We start from the raw sequence: 19,352 nt of genomic DNA, 5'->3' as shown, positions 1-19,352 counted from the left end.
ATGCCGATGGGCCCACGGGGAAACAAATATATACGAATAATCAAGGTTATTGATAAAAGTGTCTTCAAAATTTCCCTCGAAAACTTCAAAAATGTGTAAAAAGTGCTGATTTTGGCGAACAACAATGGCTGCCAGTCGGCCATCTTGAATCTGACAGGGCCAGTTTTTGGCCTGAAGATGTGTCTAGGGTAGATACACGTATAAACCAAATATCAAGACATTACCTTGAAGCCTCTTCAAAACTTTGGAACTCTCACGAACTATCTAGATGGTTATCTCTCGACCTCAATAGCTTCAAGACCCATCTCAAAACAACTTTGTTCCATGCAGCATACCATTAACTCTCGGAAAGCGAATTGTATTTAACATTTTTTTGGCAGAATAAAATTTGATTGAATTTGTAATTCGGGCACATGGCTAATTAGCATATCAAGGTCATACACCCGATTTGGTAAAACCTTTTTTTCGCGAACCTTGCGCAATTGTCAAGGATGAATTTTCTGTAGAGCAAATAAAAATTCCTCCCAAACACCAAATCAACTAAAGACTTCATAGAAATCGATCTTGAAATACAATTTTAAATCTTAAAATAAAACCCGGAAGTAAAACAGTAGACGATACCGCGGATTCACGTGAACACCTGATTTCTGTAAACGAAATGTTGGTTGTGACAAAATTGTTCAGACGGTTTTAGGTGGTAATAAGTACGGAAACGTAACGACCATGGTCGACTTATTCGATGAATCAGGCCTATGTGATATCCAAATTTTGACTTTTTTATTCTCCAGACCTCCCTGATATAGAAATAAAAAATTTTGGTGGTACGAAAGTGCAATCACAGCGCCGACGGGGACAGAGCCGTGTCAGAGATCGGCGGAGTGAAAATTGAGGTGGACGAACACGAAGAAGTAGGCTATTGCGCTACTTGAATCACGAAAACTCCTGGCGCGGCCCCGACGCTTTTCGTTGATTAAGTAATACAAATATCATGCAATGGGTTTTCACAATCTACCGCTGGTATTTACCGGATTTCAATATCACTCCAAAATTCAAAGAAACCTCGAAATATCGAACCGGAACACTTCCGGTAGATATCCGCGGCTGCCCAACCGGGAAACTTATTTGTTTCAATAGATATTGATAGGATCCATCATCTTCACCCGTCAAGGGATTCGAACCCACTAAGCTAAAGCCATGCCAGAATCGGGTCGGGCCAATCACAGCGCTTGTAACAAACCACATTAGGCTTCTGTGGAATTTCCCAGTAAATGGGCCAATCAGCGAACACGTAGCGAACGCGGAAGTATTGTCGCGTGTTGATACATGACGTCATGCGCAAAAGCGCCAGTAATGAAATCGCGATAATTCACGTGAACAGCTGCTGATATTTTCAGATAAACCAATCACAGGGAAGACACAACTTCCTGATTGGCTGATAAAAATTGAAATTTTCCCGATTTAACTTTCGTGAAAAATGCAGAAAACATTTTTATGAGACCCTATTTCAAAATTCTGCTCGCTACGATTCCGAGAATGGATTACGCTTAAATACGTGATTTGTTCGAATATGCCCTCACTTGGCAAGCAAAAGAGCCTTTTGTGTGGAAACCATGTCATTTAAATTCGCTCCATTTGTATAGTAATAGGCTCAGCCTACGGCTGGCCTAATAATAATACATCTGATTTTAGATATGAATCTACTAATTGTCCATGATTTTCTATTTTGAAATGATTCCAAATATTCAATGTTCTATTATATACTTCATCTTTAACATATTCATTTTTTAATTCATCATAGAATTGTTCTTTCAATAATTCAGTTATGTTAAAATCATTATGATTTTTATAGAAAGAATATGGAATTGCTCCTTTATATCTCATTAATTGGAAATCATCATTATTTGGGTAGTGTTGTTTTAATATTTTTAATTCATCATCAACTAATGATTTTGATAAGTTATCTAATGAACTATTTAAAAATCTATATGAATCTATAAATCTTAGGCAACCAAATTGGAATGATATATAATTCTCAGATGTTTTAGCTAACATTCTAAATTTATAAGTTGGTATTTTATCTTTTGATCTATTTGAATTTAATCTTTCTATTTCATTATTAATTTCTTCTATTTTATGGCATAACTGTTTGATGAATAAATGTGCATCATATCCTGATAGATTATGAAATATAACTGGTACAAAATTAATTTTCTTAGCTTGTAAGTTACAATTCTCATGCGCGGCGCCTCAAACCTTTCCGTTCAAATGATCATGGTCTCTTACTTTTTTATCTTTATAATTAAATATTGATCAGTTAATTCTTTATTTAATGATTCAAAATCTCCATATATTACAAATGGTACTTTATTTTTGTAATCATATTTTTTGAATTCTAATATTTTATCCTTTTCATTTGGTAAAACTAATTTACAATAATCATAATTTTCACTGTACTTCATAATGTACTTTCATTACTGAATTTATGTAAACATTTTCTACAAAGATATATTTTATGGTGATCAGTTTCTGATTTAAAAAATAAATCGATTTGTTTAATCCACATATAATGATTCTCATAATATAGTATATCTATAACATCGTTTGAATCATAATCTTTTGATAGGTATAAAGGTTCTAATGCATAATGTTTTATATTGTTACCTTTTGTATTTGGCAATTTGATTAAATCAAATACATTTATCTTTATATTATTATCTCTTTCTATTTTTGGGATGTTTTTAATTATAACGGGATACTTATCTATCTTATAATTATTTTCAAATGGTTTATAATGAGTTAATCTACAAATATTATAAGTTGCAGGATGTAAACAACTTATAATTGTCCATAGAAAACATTTATCATCTTCATTTTGTACATTTATTACAGCATTAGTTTTAAATGGTAGTTTAATATAACTCGATGCTTCAATATCTGGTTCTTTATAATATGATAAATTATTTTCATCAATTGGTTTTGATTTAGTTAACTTATTATATTTTGTGTTATAAACATGTAAAGTCATAAATATTATTTCATCAAATATTAAACCAGATCCTTCAAAATATTTCTCTTCTATTTTAGTTTTTACTTCATTATAACATTTATCTAATTTATCATCTATATGTTGTTTATATATAATATGTTGTGAATGAGAATTTATATTATATATTGGTTTATCTTCAGATTTTATAAACTTTACTTTAACTGATATACTAATTTTAGGATATTCAACATCAGTTATTATTTTTATTATTTCTTTCATATTTTCTAAATGTTTTTTTTTCTTCTAATGTTTTTCCTTTATGAAATTTAAACTCGATAGCTGCTGGGCCAATATCATTTCTAAATGCTTCGGTTATCTGTATATCTTTTTTATTATCCAATAAATTAATATATTTTCTTACATCTTCCATGTATGGTCTTTTATTGTTTAATTCATTTTTTATGCTTTTAATTGTCTTCTGTTTCTTATCATTATCTTCATCAAAATAATCTTCACCTAAAATATCATTATTCTTATTTCTAATATGACTTTTAGATTTTAAATGTTCTTTATAATATCTTTTATCACTGAATTATAGATTACATGTATCACATTTATATATTTCTTTTTCATTCTTTAATTCATCTAATTTAGTTTCTAATATATCATCTTTATATTCTAGTTTCAATTTATTCTCTAAATGTGTTTTAGTTTTATTGTGTCTTGCTTTTTGGGATTTATCTATATTGATATTACATGTTGGACAGTAGTACTTATTTGCTTCCATTTTAATACTAAATTTTTTTTTTAAATTGATTTTAGAAGTTCAATGATTCATATCATGTATTATTTCAATCACACTTTACTAACACTTTTAATGTTTAAAAATCTAACTCACACAAATATGAATATTGAAATAATGTTTAAAATATATCTATATATCTATTTATAAGTGAGCTCACACTTTACTAACACTTTTATATTGAATAATCTATCAATTTATATGTTATTCATATATATTTTATTCATGTATATAAATATTAAGAGTAATAGGGGTAATGGGCTTTCAGGTTAAAGGTTGAAAGGGTGAGTGAGTAAAAAATGAAATATGAAAATAATAATGATTTCTATTTGAATTAGGAGTGAAACTCATAAAAAATGAAAAATAAATTCGAGCGTGCGAGAATTATTTTTCATTTTTTATGAGTTTCGCTACTAATTCAAATAGAAATATTTTTTTCATTTTTTATGAGCTCGACCTTTCGACCTTTGATCTGAAAGCCCATTACCCCTATTACTAACACTGCACACGTTGAAGTGGTGCGATTGACTTTTGCGGTAATCCATTAAGTAAACTGTTGTTACAGTCTATGATAGAAGTAACAAACGCATGGATAAGGCGCTCGAGACTCGGACGATCAAGGAAACAGCTAATCCGACTTATGCCGTATAGCTTGGAATAAGCTTTCCTACAAATCGATTGAATGTGGCACTGCATGTTCATGCTTCTATCTAGAATAACACCCAGATCACGAACGGAATCTGAAGCCTCGATAAATGAATCACCGACATTAATATTGTACCAGGTATTGTACCAGTTCGACGTGACGAAACAATATTCATCATGTCCGTCTTTGGGGCATTAAAAGCTAATCTGTTATCAAACAACCAATTGCTAACATCCGCAACGCACGATTCTACTTATGATATACTGTTACCGCAACTCGACCTATCACCACAACGAGCTGACGCCATCAGCTGGTTATCGTCAGCATATAGGTGATAGGGCACACTTATCACATCACTTAACGGCAGAGTATATATCGTGAAGAGAACAGGACCCAGGAAGAAAGCCACTAAATATTTGGATGGATATATGAAAGCTGTGGGTACTGGAGTGTGTAATGGGTAGTGTAGTTAGTGTGATCTGTGTGCATTTGTGGCCAGCACACAGATCACATTGTTCATTGGGGTTTGGTCCAGGACTCGCAAGATTTTCAACAACACGGAAGTAACGTGTAATAAATGATGACTTGAATTGCATGACTACCTACCACCCCTCATTATTGTTGGAAAACTAAACGTTCCGCACTGACTAAAAATTAGTAATAACATTTTAGAAATGGCCAGAATTTTAACTTAGGTTCTATCTCATTTTTATTTTACAATTGCGATTGGCATAATTTATTTTAAACAGCCATTAAGGCTTCATGTTTCGTATGCAATTCACTGCAAATAGTTACGCAAGTACGCACATTTCAGTGATTTTGGCAACTGTACACTCAATCGGCACCGTTCGTGACTAGCTTAACTGCGGAATTATCATTACGTAACATCGCCATATCACATCATCAACTTATATTGTGCCTTAAAACCCTAACAGCCGAAATTATTGAACTGCACACACGATTTCTATCATTGAAAATTGAGAGAGTGCCCATGTGTTCTGCTGCTTCGCGTAAATACCGCGCAGTGGCGCAACCGCACGGAGTGGGGCCGATACGTCTAGAACTGGTCCCTGCGGTACACCATAAAGCAGGTTACCATTGACACAGGAATTTGAATGGGAATTTATTAAAGCCGACTCAACTATGTGACGTCGGGTCATACTGTGAGACGGAAAAATTATACGAGAATTATCAAAATCAAATTGATGACCATTGGTATCCCAAACGTGGGTAGCCACAGCACTTTGGGGTTTTTGATTAATAATATCTTTCTTATGCTCTTTAATACGAATGCTGAGGGAGCGACCAGTTTCACCTATATAAAATTTATCACAATCTGAGCAAGGGATTTTATAAACACTGGCATGAGTATTGGGCACAGTATTATTTTTGGATAAATGACTAGAGATTTTGTTATTATACTTGAATATGATATCAGTGTCAAGCGCATTGAGAGTGGGTTTCAATTTGTCTAAACACGGGACATAAGGGACAACAATGCGAGACTTACGTTGAATAGAGTTAGAGTCAACACGGATAAAATTAGGTTTAAGGGATCTTTTAGCTTTACGAAGCGCTAGGTCTAAGACGTAATCTGGATAAGCTAATTTGTTAAGACAATTGCGTACATATAAAATTTCAATTTCAATAAATTCACGGTCACAAATTCTAAGAGCCCGTAGAAACAACCCTTGGGCTACAGACAACTTGATATTAAAACAAGTGAAGGAAGAGAAATGCAAATATGAATTAGAGTGGGTGGGTTTCCGATAAACTCACAAACGGAGACGATCAAAACAATTGTGTATAAGAACATCCAGGAAAGGAATCACACTATTAGATTCCCATTCAAATGTGAACTTAAGGCTAGGGTAACGTGAATTTAAGAACTCTGAAAATAAGTGAAGGTTAAATTTATCAGAAACCAAGCAGAGAACATAGTCAACATAACGAAACCAAGCTTTAGGAGGGATATCTGTATACAAAGGCAATATTTCAGTTTCAACATGTTCCAAAAATAAATTGGCTAAAATAGGAGAGAGGGGATTTGTGACCGTGAATTTATTGAATCTGAAATTTTATATGTACGCAATTGTCTTAACAAATTAGCTTATCCAGATTACGTCTTAGACCTTGCGCTTCATAAAGCTAAAAGATCCCTTAAACCTAATTTTATCCGTGTTGACTCTAACTCTATTCAATGTAAGTCTCGCATTGTTGTATTATAAACATCTAAATCTAAAAATATAATTTCATTCAATGCTAAACCAAAACCCTCAAAATATCTTTCTTCAATATGACGTTTAAATTCATTAAATATTTTTTCTAATTTCTCTTTTATTTGTGTTTTTGAAATTTTTTCTTCAGAGTGTGTTTGAATATTATACCCCATTTTTACTTATAAAACTAACTTTTCCAGAAATACTAATTTTTGGATATTCAACATCTGTTACAAAATCTATTATTTTTCCATGATTTCAATAAATTTACTATAATCTTCTATTGTTGCTCCTTTAAAAAATCTAAATATAATAGCTGCAGGACCAATTTTACTACGTAATGTTTCTAAAATTTCAATTGTATCTTTTATTTCTAGTGAATCAATAAAATTTCTATAATATTTTCCATATAAGGTTTATTTGAAATAGATTTAGTTTTTAAAGCTGGTTTTTTTACTTTGGAGGTTTATCATCAAAATATTCTGTTCCTAAAATATTTTCATTTAAATTTTGTTTGTGTTTGTGTGGTTCGAGATGTCTTCTATAATTCCTTTTTGTTATAAATTCATTACAAACTTCACATTTTATTTCATCCACATTCATATTTTCTAATCGTTCTTTCCTTTCATTGGAATTTTCTGGTGTCTCAAAATCTATAACATTTTTTGTATGATTTGCAGTTTTTTCATGACGCGATTTTTTAGATTTATCGATGAATTTCTTACAATACGCACAATAATATTGATTTTTATTAACATTATTGTTTTCTGTCTGGTACTCACTCTCTCCCATTTATTAGAGAAAATAATTACTTGTGGTGATGAGTGATTTAAAAAAAGCAAAAAAAAAATTAATTCATTAACCAATATTTCTATTTTGAAACAATTTAATGAACCGGGACCATCCGAGCGCGGTCACCTTCCCCATGTTTATAGCAAACACGCTCTCAACCGTTCTCGTCAGTGCCTCGATCAATTAAATTATCCAGATAAGTCATTTCGTATTCTTGATATTTAATTAATTCTATTATCAATTTATTTTTTTAATCAATAATTTCTAAATCATGATGACCATCTTCATTTTTCCCATGGTAAATTATTTTAAATACTTCTAAATCTTTTAATTCCTCTGTACTCAATTAAACCCATTTATCAAGTAAAAATACTTTAAATTCTCGCGTTGTACTAACATTACAGTAACTTAAATTTGCTGATATTTTCTCTCCGTATTTAGTTTTTATCTTTTCTAATTTAAATATTTTGTGTTCAATTTCTTTTGTAACATCGACTAACTTTGTTATTTCAAATTGTTTTTTTGCTGGTTTTATTCTGTTATTTATTGTTGCTAAGAATTGCTTTACTATCTCCCATTTATTAGAAAAAAAATTACTTGTGGTGATGAGTGGTGTGTTGTTCTCACGACCTCTGATCTGAACCCCTGATATTCCAATTACTTTTCTCCTATAGCTGGCGCCAATTGTGACACATTATTTTGAAACTCAAATAATCAAAAGATCTTTTAGCTGTCAGGATCTAGCAGTAATCAGTCAAAGGTAAAGGCTTGACTTTACTATACCTTACACAGCCATGCAAGTTTACTAATAAGTGAAAAGTTTTGTAATTCGCTGTGTTGTTAATATGCTAGAAAACGCAATAGGGATAGACCTATAAGAGACACTCATATGGTGACATCGGTGACAGTGACAATGACTGACACTAGGAAACTGACTAGAGGGCCAATGGGACGTTAAGTAGAATTAGACTCCAGTGCATTTGTTGTGAATTTTTGTCCTCCAAAAAATGTACAGTGCCATCTAACTTCTATCTATCTAGATGGATAGAACTCAAATATTTGAAGTGGGGTCCTGTTTCCCTAAAGACAAAACATAATTTGCGAATAAACAACACGTCAAACATTTCTACTCAATGGTAGTACATATACCTTTATCACTACTAACTACCTGAATAGCCGATCCCACAATGAAAATGTGAAACATGAATTCTAATTAGTATCATTTTTGAATTTATGTGAAATTGCCGACTGAAATCCTCATGATACCATGCAAACGTGGATGGAGCAATACTTGCACACTATGCAATCCTTATATTCCGATTTCAATAATACTGAAACTTTGGCTTTGTCCCCGAAGTGAAAAATAAATCTATGACAAACCACCAATAGAAGGGCTTACGTACTTTTCCATAGCATATTTGACAACTTTCATCCAGTCAACACCATCAGGAATAATGACTGTATTCACTGTGGGAAGGCGGTGGTTCTAAAAAAATAAAACCAATTACAGGTAAACGCTATACACCAATCAAATATGTTTACCATCCAAAATCTATACCATTCAAAATCTTAACTTACTTCATCTTTAACAAACAGTTGAACTCCAATATTTGCAAGGGCTTTATATAGCAGTTCAGCACACTTTCGATGACGTTCCCAACAAGCTTCTAATCCCTATCGTGAAGATACAAGAGTATTGAAAATGTAAATGTATGTAAACCGGTTACAATAGTCTTTGCACCACAAATCATTCAAAACGAATTCAGGCTGTCAAATGACCAGATGGATAACTGTTTTGCGCATAGAAATATGTGTCGTTTACTAGTTATAGCACTAAGGAATTTCATGATGTAGTGTCAATTACTCCTCAGAAAATCCAAGTTTGACGACTTTACCGAATAGCTCATTTGCTAACAAATAATAAAAAACCCACAGTAGATTGTAGAAACAGTTTATTTCCTTACAGATTCGAGGTTAAAACTAAAACTAGTCTTCAGAGGAACAAAAAAATACAATAATGAATTGTAGTTTCTATGATCTACTGCAGGATTTTGTTTGTGAACTACAGTGAGATTTAGTTCACTACAGTAAGATCATTTGCTGTTTATTTTCATGCACAACAAGTTCGTATTATTTTGTAGTAAATAGTCAAGCCTTTCATATGATATAAGATTTGATGAGAAGGGCCACCAAAATCACGTCCTTTGGCCCCCGAAATTCATCCAAACTTACTTGGGTTTGAAGTGACCGCTAGGATCCGTCATGTTCTTACTCCAAATACTTGAGAATTTCAAACAGGAAGATGTTGATTTCTGTACGGTATTAGAGGACTTAGGTATCTAGGTAAACATAAGCAATTGGGTTCGAATCACACGATAACCGTTTTTGCAGCACACGAAACTAAAAAACTTCAAAAATGTGATCGGTTCTCCTGCCCCGGTAGGTTCGAATGACAAAGATCATTTTTCATTAGACTGACTGTGTTCTATAAGTAACAGTACTAACAGAAAAACTGGGGCTGGCACAAATGAATACATCAGATCAATCTTTACCGATTGTCTAGTGAGTACATCTAAATATAGAATAAAATAAAATGGAATTCGATGAATTTGAATTTTTTGCTCGATAAAGTAAAATTAACTTGGATTTGACATTTTTGCGGAATAAAAATTTCATTGAATTTGCAATTCTTGCACATGGCTAACATGTATATCAAGGTCATCTATCCGATTTGAGAAAAAGCTGTTTTTTTCCAAACAATTGTTAAGGATTCAGGGTCCAGTTCCACGGTTCTGAGTTAAGATTTGACCCTGGGATAAAACAGTTAACTCTAACTAACAACTGTGGAACTGGGTCCTGAAGTGCAAATTAAACTTCCTCACAAAAACCAAATTAACTAATGGTGTATCGTAGGAATCGATATTGAAATACAATTTTGAATCTTAAAATCAAACCCGCAAATAAAACAGTCATCGATACAGTGAAATCATGTGAACACCTGATGACTTCTGCGGCTAAACTGACAAGGCCCTTTCTCAAAATTCGGCACGCTTGAAGGCACGATTTAAATCATGAATATATGCTCAGGTTGTACAGCGAAAAAGCCTTTCATCTGGGAACCATCTGGTCAATTAAATTCGCTCCATTTGTATAGTATAGTAATAGGCTCAGTGTATGACTGACCTAAAAATCAAAATCACTTCCTGTTATGTTATTCATACATTATTTTGTTTATTTCATCAACTCACAGCGGCAAGATAATACGTTCCTATAGACATGCGCGTCAGTGCTATAGCACCTCGTGTCTGCTATATATGTGCGTGTTAGCCTCTTACATTAGACAAACTAATCGGAAAAGTTTAATGAAACCCATGTCAGGATAAAAAAACTGCCTTCTTTTAGAAAGCGATAACTGTATATTTAAGCGACTAAACTTGTCGAACTGATCACTTCAACACTTTGACTAGTAACAACCAATCATATGCGTGGTTTCCCATAATTACGTCAAAAGTGCTGGCATTGCCAAAACAAATGACGGAAATATTGGACAGCGCAATAAACTTGATCTATAGTACAAATACGTTGTATACTGCAAAAAGTGTAGACATTATGTTGTTATGGAGAAAACTGAACGGTAAGAATTTGACTGGCCTAGGAGACGATGTAATTTGAACAGGATAACAAAGTGGTCATTCACGTACGACTACAAAAAGTGTCATGGCGAATTCGGGCGGTTTGAGGAGTATAATAGGCAGGGCGGATACGGGCGGCTTGAGTGCTAATGGGTTAATGCATAAAAATAGACAAATAAATCAATGAGTGACACGGTTAATTAAAAAGTGAGTACAGTGCAACAATTGTAAAACAAATTATAAGCTTAATTCAAATCCATTGTGAGCAAGATGAGTGAATACAAATGTGCTCCGAACATTACCCTGAGAGGATGGCCAGGAAAACCAGCATATCATGTTTGCCTTTCCTAGTAGGGCATTAAGTATGACTTTACTTCAGAAAAACAGGTAATAAAACAAATAGTCCAAAAATTCTTTTTTCCACAAACTATAACTTATGACATTCGATAGGCGAGATAATTCAACTCAAATGTTTCAAGATAGGGTTGATTGTGCCACTGCTAGATTCAAGGCGATCTGCAACAACATTTTAAGAAATTTGCATATTTTTAAGCAAGTCTTGGAAGAACTGGGGGAAAAGAAAATACAAATTTTTTTAAATCAAATATGATGAAAACACTACTTTTTGGGGTACATTGCTGCAAGTAATTTAAAAAGGGTTATTAAAAGCTGGTGCTTCAGGATCGAGGCTGACACCTTTAACGTCGTACCTATTGAAGATATCTTCTTTAGCAGCAGCCTCGGATAACTGTTTGCGATGCTTAAAGGGTAACTGACACTTTTTTAAAGATTTTCTACTTTTTACACTAAACGATATATTATAGTATACAATAAGGCTAGGTGATTTCATAATTGGAAAAATCTTTACAATCTAGTCAGAATTGATGATTTTGATGTTCGCACACCTGTTCAGTGTATACATTGCTTCTGCTGAACGCGTGGTACTGTGTCTATTAATAGAACTGCGTCACTAAAGTGACGGCTCGGAAATGATGTCTATAGAAATGAATAGGAAATAGGCTACAAGAGCAATTCAACTTAATTTAATGCCTATTTGGCATTCGAATTGAGACAAAATGCCTCCTCATTTTGAAAGTCTACATATTAATGATTATAATTAGCTGTTGAACGGACCATATCCGTTCAAACTAAGCGCAAAATAGGATTTGAATAGCAATCCATGGCATTTTCTAATAGACAGCAAGGAACACGGATGTTTAAATCATCGTTTTGTATTATCATTTAGTGATAGTAAGTAAGATCATGGTTAGATCTAAGAATATTTTGACTTATAAACTGATGAAACTTAGACAGAATTAGCCGCAAGAACAATTTCAATTCTTTTCTTGAAATATACCTCGTATTGGTAGCGGCTTTGGTCACAAAATTAGAGTATTTCCCCATCCATCCTATTTTATAAGATAGAAATAATGTTTGTGAAAGATTTGTGATGTAATCTATCAAAACTCTTCTGCAGCGTGAAACTTTAATCGAAAAACATTATTCCTTTGAATATTTGTTGTTAAAGGCTGTAGAAATTTATTGAAAGTTTTTGTAGAGTTTTGAAGTGTTAGTTTTCAAACTACTTATTCTTAAATGACTATGAAAAATAGTAAATAGTAAACGAATATGAATCTATTTATTCTTTAGCGAGATCGAAATCTGTGATCGCTTATAAGACACTGTATAGTATGCTTGTGGTGCTGAACTATAGGTGAACTATGGAGCAGCAGTAACCATGCTGAGAGCTTAGCAGAGTGTACTTTAATAGCTTCATAGCAGCGGATTGTAATCTGCATCTTCAATTTGATCGATTTAGCCTATTCAAATTACTCATTGATTCTTTGAAATAGGTTTATGCAATAGACAATAAATCCTTTAGCCTCCCTGGCCAGTTTCAAAGCTCTAAAACAATCTGGCATTGAGATATAACAGAAAATACACGCAGTTTCCTAAAAATTCAACGCATTTCTATAGACACTATTTCTCAGCTCTGCCTTTAATGACGTTGCAGCGCGCATCTGCTGATTTAGCCGACGCTGAACAGTAAGCGATGTAAACAACGAAATGAGGTCAAAAATCTTATTACAAAATCACAAATTGAACGTAAACTAAACATTTTGGAACAGAACGGTTGAAGATGAGCGTAAAGATCAATAGAATACATCATATTTTGAAATTTAAAAAAAAGTGTCAGTTACCCTTTAAGTTCTCGTTCTTCCATTCTGAGTCTTTCCTCCTCTTGTTTCAATACCAATCTTCATTCTGACAGTTGTCTCTCGATTTCTAGAGCAGCAAGTTTTGCTTCTTAACCCTTTTTCAGGCGGATTCTTCGATCAGCATCACTTTAAGGCTATTCTTACTGCTCTTACTATAGCTACTGCTAGTACAACTGACTGAGTCGTGAGGCGTGACGAAATCCTGGCGTAAGTCTGATATCCATCTTTCAGCTCCTCTACTGAATACCGAATAAGCTTCTTCTTCCTTCTCATAGTATGTTTCAGCCAGGTCCTTGTCTTTGTAGTTCTTTAGAAATGCGACATACAGAGCATGACTTTTTTTCAAAGTTTTTCCAGCATGTCTTGATCTCGTTCAGCCGAGTTTCTACTTCGTCAACGTTTGGTTCACTGGACATCAATTTTCGAATCTCTTCTATTCCTCATCAAGGTTGCCTTGTAACCAGCACGACTTCTCTTTTGCGATGTTAATTCAGCTATTTCGTCTTCATTTGGATTGCCATCCCCATTCAACGTCATCATGCTTTTGTGTTTAACAATGTTGGTTCCTCAAGATTTACTACTTCCACCTTGTTGGATCCTCGGCTCCGATGACACATGTCCCATGATCCGACACTTCCAACGACGAGGGCTCAGAGGCCGGGTTAACTGCGAGAAATGCTTTAATACAGCGATAGAGCTATGTGACCGCTGAGGCGCAAGCCACCGATAATAATATAATAACGTTATAGAAATATTTAACCATTAAACTATTGATCCCTAAAAACGAGCTCCTACGCCGCACCTGACGATCCACGCTAAAACCCCTTTCAACCGTAGCATGGTCGTAAGAAAGCAAAAGGTTTCTCACTACCTGCCACACTTTAGAATATTCAATCTTGTTTTTTAACCTTTCATAGTAAAATGTATCTAACCGATCATTGGTCTTATCAAACAGATTTGAATCTGATTTTGAAACTACTGATACATGGTTGACAAACTCTTCATACATCAGGGATAAGAACGCATAACTATAAAATCCGCTGTTTTTTACATAGGTTACATATGCGAACCAGCTGAGAGTTTTTGCAAATTAAAACGTTAACCGAGTACTCAGAGCGATCTTGAACCCATGAACGAGAATTATATTTTGTAAGGTAATGGCTATTTCCAATATGGCACATCTTCATTCCATGACAATCAGCATCTCATGCATTATGGATCGAGCCCTGGATAATTGTAGTAAAAATGCGCCGATGATGCTGACTAAGAATCATTCTATACTATCATCGTATGCTATCTGAAGGCATTCACTACGTACGTGTGCGTCAACAGTTAGTAGGCCTATATGCATTACGATACAAATTCATAACAATGCATACACAAAATCAGATACATACATAGATACAAAATCAGCAGGTATTTAAAGATCAGAAACTGACGATCTGCGCGAACCAGTTACGCGATCGAGTAATGATCAGTTGCGCTAGTTGTTACTTCGCGCAGTTAGGATATTTTCATGATCAGTTGCGCGAGGTAATTAGACCCGGTACTTCGTATTATCTAAGACTTCCGTTGCGGGCGCGTGGATTTTATTTCACCTCTAATTAGTGCGATGATTTTTCGGGCGAGCGGGATAAAAGTGACAATTTTTTTCAAAGGATTTCTCGACAACGAAAAATGAAGTCCGCCACAAACGTAAGTAATTAGGACAGAAGCAAACTAAGAGGATTAAAAAAGCAAAACAAACTAGGGGTAATTACCTATGACAAGAGTTGAATACATGTAACGTGAGTGACAATAAACGAGTATAAATTGCTTGTGTTTGGAATTGTTAGCGTACATATGCGAGATATCTACAAACATTTTAGCAGAGAACATTAAATACACGTATACTGATCGAGAGAAAAGACGAGTTTTAAATAACAATTTTGTTCATTACTAATGAAGTCATACACGTGTAAACACTTTGACTAAACATTATACATGTATATAAAAAAATATCAAAATAACACGTTAAACGTTAATGTTAAACACCCACAGATTGAAGAGAAAAAAGATTTCACTGTATCTTTTAGTGGTCTGTAGTTAGCATTTTCTAGTTTTTGGATTCATTTATTGCGCGATATAGGACAAAAAATTATACCTAATTTCTCATTTTCCCCAAGTTTATTTTAAACATAGCCGGCCACTTATGTATAAAGTATTTAGATAATTATACAAACAAGTAATTTTTAGACCCGACAGCTAAGAAAATGAGTTCGTCAGCATTTCTATTTGTAATTTAAGGAAGCCCTAATTTTTTGCCAAAAATTCGTTCTCCTACCTGCATTATATACATATGATTATATTTGATATTTATCATTTGCATTAATCTAATTATCAAAATTGTCTTTTAGGTCAATAAATAAGTCATTGATTCGCAGCTGAATTGTATTCTCAAAAAGATCAATCGATTTATATACGTAGGTTTCTTGGTATGTCCTGGGAGAATACATGCATTGTTTCGTTATGCAAGATAATACATTATCCGCCTTAATGGTTGTTTGTCTGAAACATTCATACTTGTATCAGGCGAGCAATCTAAATCATTTGAAGGTAATTACGGCGCTGTAGTCATGAGAAGAATTCGTGGAAATGAGCAATTATGAAACATACTTTATGAAACACTCGCTGACCCTTAGTCTGATAAATCAATTATTAAGGAGTAATATTAAAGAGTAATATTAAAGAGTTTTATTATCTTAATTATTAAAAGTTTGTGTGTTTAAATTTGAATGTACTAATTATGATAAAGAACATAAATAAGAAAGATGATATTTCGGCTTATATTGTATATTACTATTTACACAAAATTAAATACCGTTCATTATGGGAATTGTGATCATTGGATAAGTTAAAATAAATGAATTCGAGGGTTGGAAAAATGGTATGTAATCTCTTCGGTGCGGTTGAGAAGGAGAGCAGACGGGCATTATTTTCTGAAGGCACCTGGCCGTCGGATGGAATACGCCTGACTGGATATAATTTGATTACTATGTATATACACATTTATTATGAATTTCTGCCATTAACTAATTATAAGTCTAGTATAAACTACTATGTAAATGCATTTTTAAACTAAGTACCAGTCCAGTGTTGGCACCTGAGGTAACGAACAAAGAAATCATTATTATCGATACCGGTATTCTTTTAGTTTCAAATGCGAGTAATTCTTACAATAAGTAGCCAAAATGTTAAACGAAGCAGAAATTGTGGCATGTGCCTAATTAGTAATCCCATTCGCCCATTTATTTTAAAATACCGGCACAATGTTTGCCAATCGTACCAGGAACCCTAATTTCTTAATAGTCATCGTATCTAGAAGAGCTGTGTAAACTAATTGTTCTTAAAACTCTGAAGACAATGATAGAAGTACCGTATAAAAATCTGCAATTTCTCAGCACATTAAACAGTATTCTTTGATTCTTCAAACACTTAACATCACTTACAACATCATTTACAACGGAAAACGACCAACGCTCAACGACCAATGATTAACGACATGGATAAAGACTCAAAAAAGATGACTGCAGACCTATGACATGCGTGGCATATGGCAACGAAGTATGCTGAGAAATTTTCGAAGAAATCAGGATATGCGGTTATTCTTTGCGGATAAGTGAAAGTGATAAAAAAATGGTTAATATTTTTAGATTTTTGAACGAGGTGTGCGGCATTTCGTGAGATAAGATCGGTCGCAACACGACGACTAAAAATTGCCTCGTGTGCGCCGGGCTTTAAGTCCGCGCGCACAATCAAATGTAATAAAGTTCTCGCGCGCGATCAAATGTAATAAAGTTCGTGCGCGCGATAGAATTAATAAAATATAAGCTTGGGCCAGAACAGAACCGTTCAGTTTACTTTAGGACATCGTCTTGGGCACATGTTGGAATACACTAATGTAATCATATAACAAGACCAGGATTATTTCATGACATTAGGATTAATAAACAAATAAAGGTAATTAAGCTACCTTTCACGTACCGTATCACTATTTTGATACACTACAATTTACAAGTTTGATACACTACATCAATATAATCATCGTCATTAGGCATATAAAATCAAAACCATCAAATCTTTAGCTTTTAGCGATAATTTACAAGTAATAACGTTTCTAAATATCGCTTCTTGACAAATTCAAATAGTGGAAAATCTTACTCTTATTAATATTGATGTTTTAACAGTTCGCTGCATAATCAATTGAATAAAGTAAAATCTGTTCATCACAACTCGCGCAAATAGCGATCGCGCACCTGTTCATCACAGCTCGCGCAGGTTTATTCTGCGCGAAGCAACAACTCGCGCAAAAAGTCATTACGTGATCGCGTATCTACTTCGCGCAGATAGTAGAAAACGGATCCGATTTATAGCTCAAATCAGTGTTGAAATACCTGAAAATACATTGAAATGCGGGACACTGCTGATGCGCAGGGAATTCTCATCCCTGATACATGCAGAGAATGGTGTCACAATCACCATCTTCAAAGTGAGATGCTTAGTGCAGATGCAGAGAGTACTCTTCAGCAATTCTAATCTACTGCCAGCTACAAAACCCACATCAACTTTCATTGGATTGACCTGAAATTTGGCGTCTTGCCAAACTAAAGTGATCAAGTGATCAAGCTTCCATTACTAGAGCAGTTGTAAGAGAGCTAAAACATGCTTTTGATGCTGAAAAGAACATACCTCCTCTGCAAGTCTAGCAAGTCCCTCTCTTAGCATGTACAAATTTGATGTGGGACAGGTGTGATGATAGCGTCTCGGTTGACCGTCAACTCCCCAATAATTGGCAAGGTGATTGATGTCAAAGTAAAACGATTGCACACGGTGTTTGCGGCTATCAACTTTAGCTCTACAATTAGAATAGTTTGCAGTCCTTTTTAGATATTTGTCCACAAAAGCTTACAAGGTTAGATATGATACTAATTAACCTACCTAGCACGGGGACTGAAAGATATAGGCGCTGTTCCAGATGGAGCGCTGATAACTTTTTGTGAGCCAGTATACAAGACATCAATCTCTGAAATAAGGCATACATAGTATAATATACTGTTAATTGGTTCATTAGCAATTGATTTTACACAATTTTGAATGATTAATCCAATTCACATGTGGGATAAAACTATGGTGGCTGTTTCGGGCCATACTAAAAAATTTTTGCTGTACGGCTAAAGCAACGATAAAACAATTCTCACATTGGCCCATTTTTTGGTTTTCACGCGGGAGAACTCAAAACTTTTGCTTTTCTTGCGCGAGACAACTAAACATTTTGGTTTGAAAAATTTTTCTGACTGACTAGAAGCTGGATAAAAATATTTTACAATGGCCCATTTTTTGTTTTCTCGCGCGAGAAAACCAAAAGTTTTGAATTCTCGTGCGAGAAAACCAAAAAACGGGCCAATGTGAAAATTTTTTTATTTTTGCTCTAGCCGTCAGAAAAATTTTTTTTAGTATGGCCCGAATCAGCCACCATAGATAACGGTTAACTTCACGTGAAATTTCGCATGTGTAAAAAGATGTACAATTTCTGTCACGGAATGTCAAATCATTAATTATCAATCTGATCTAATAACACAAGGTCCAAAATCATTATCATTATTCTTTATTTTGCTAATAAACATGAGTCATACATAATAAAGTAGTACATACACAATTATTTTTTAACATATATTAGCAGGGTGAACCTGTTTAAAGCTTGCAATTGGAGCAAAAAGTACCCAAATACACACTTCACTCTCACCCTCACATTCATACTTTCTCACACTCGATTATCTAGGGTTAGGGGTATATAAAATACATTTCTATATAAATGGGAGATTATAATACACTTGAAAATCGCGATAGATTTTGCCATTTTTGTAGAAGAGTAAAGATAATTGATGACTTTTATACTAAGGTTAGAGATATAAATATTAAGTGTAAACTATGTACAGATGAAATATTTGATATGAAAAGATGTCTAGGTTGTGGCGAATTTAAAAATTATTCGGAATTTCATAAAAGAAAAGGAACAA

General features: G+C 33.9%; 1 protein-coding gene across 5 annotated transcripts in view; it reads right to left on the bottom strand.

Annotated features, from left to right (window-relative positions):
• LOC141909362 (alanine--glyoxylate aminotransferase-like) overlaps nt 1-19,352 on the bottom strand; it is a 172,198-nt gene that overhangs the window by 8,985 nt on the left and 143,861 nt on the right. For all 5 annotated transcript variants that reach the window (XM_074799807.1, XM_074799810.1, XM_074799806.1 and 2 more), the window contains 4 exons: nt 18,274-18,358; nt 18,025-18,190; nt 9,024-9,119; nt 8,849-8,931 (listed from right to left, as the gene is read on the bottom strand). In XM_074799807.1, coding sequence (XP_074655908.1) covers nt 8,849-8,931; nt 9,024-9,119; nt 18,025-18,190; nt 18,274-18,358 — 430 coding nt within the window. The remainder of the gene's footprint in view (nt 1-8,848; nt 8,932-9,023; nt 9,120-18,024; nt 18,191-18,273; nt 18,359-19,352) is intronic.

The sequence above is a fragment of the Tubulanus polymorphus genome, chromosome 7, assembly GCF_964204645.1.
Source record: "Tubulanus polymorphus chromosome 7, tnTubPoly1.2, whole genome shotgun sequence".
NCBI lineage: Eukaryota > Metazoa > Nemertea > Palaeonemertea > Tubulaniformes > Tubulanidae > Tubulanus > Tubulanus polymorphus.
Note: the sequence above shows the minus strand (reverse complement) of the source record. Positions and strands in the feature narration are given on the sequence as shown.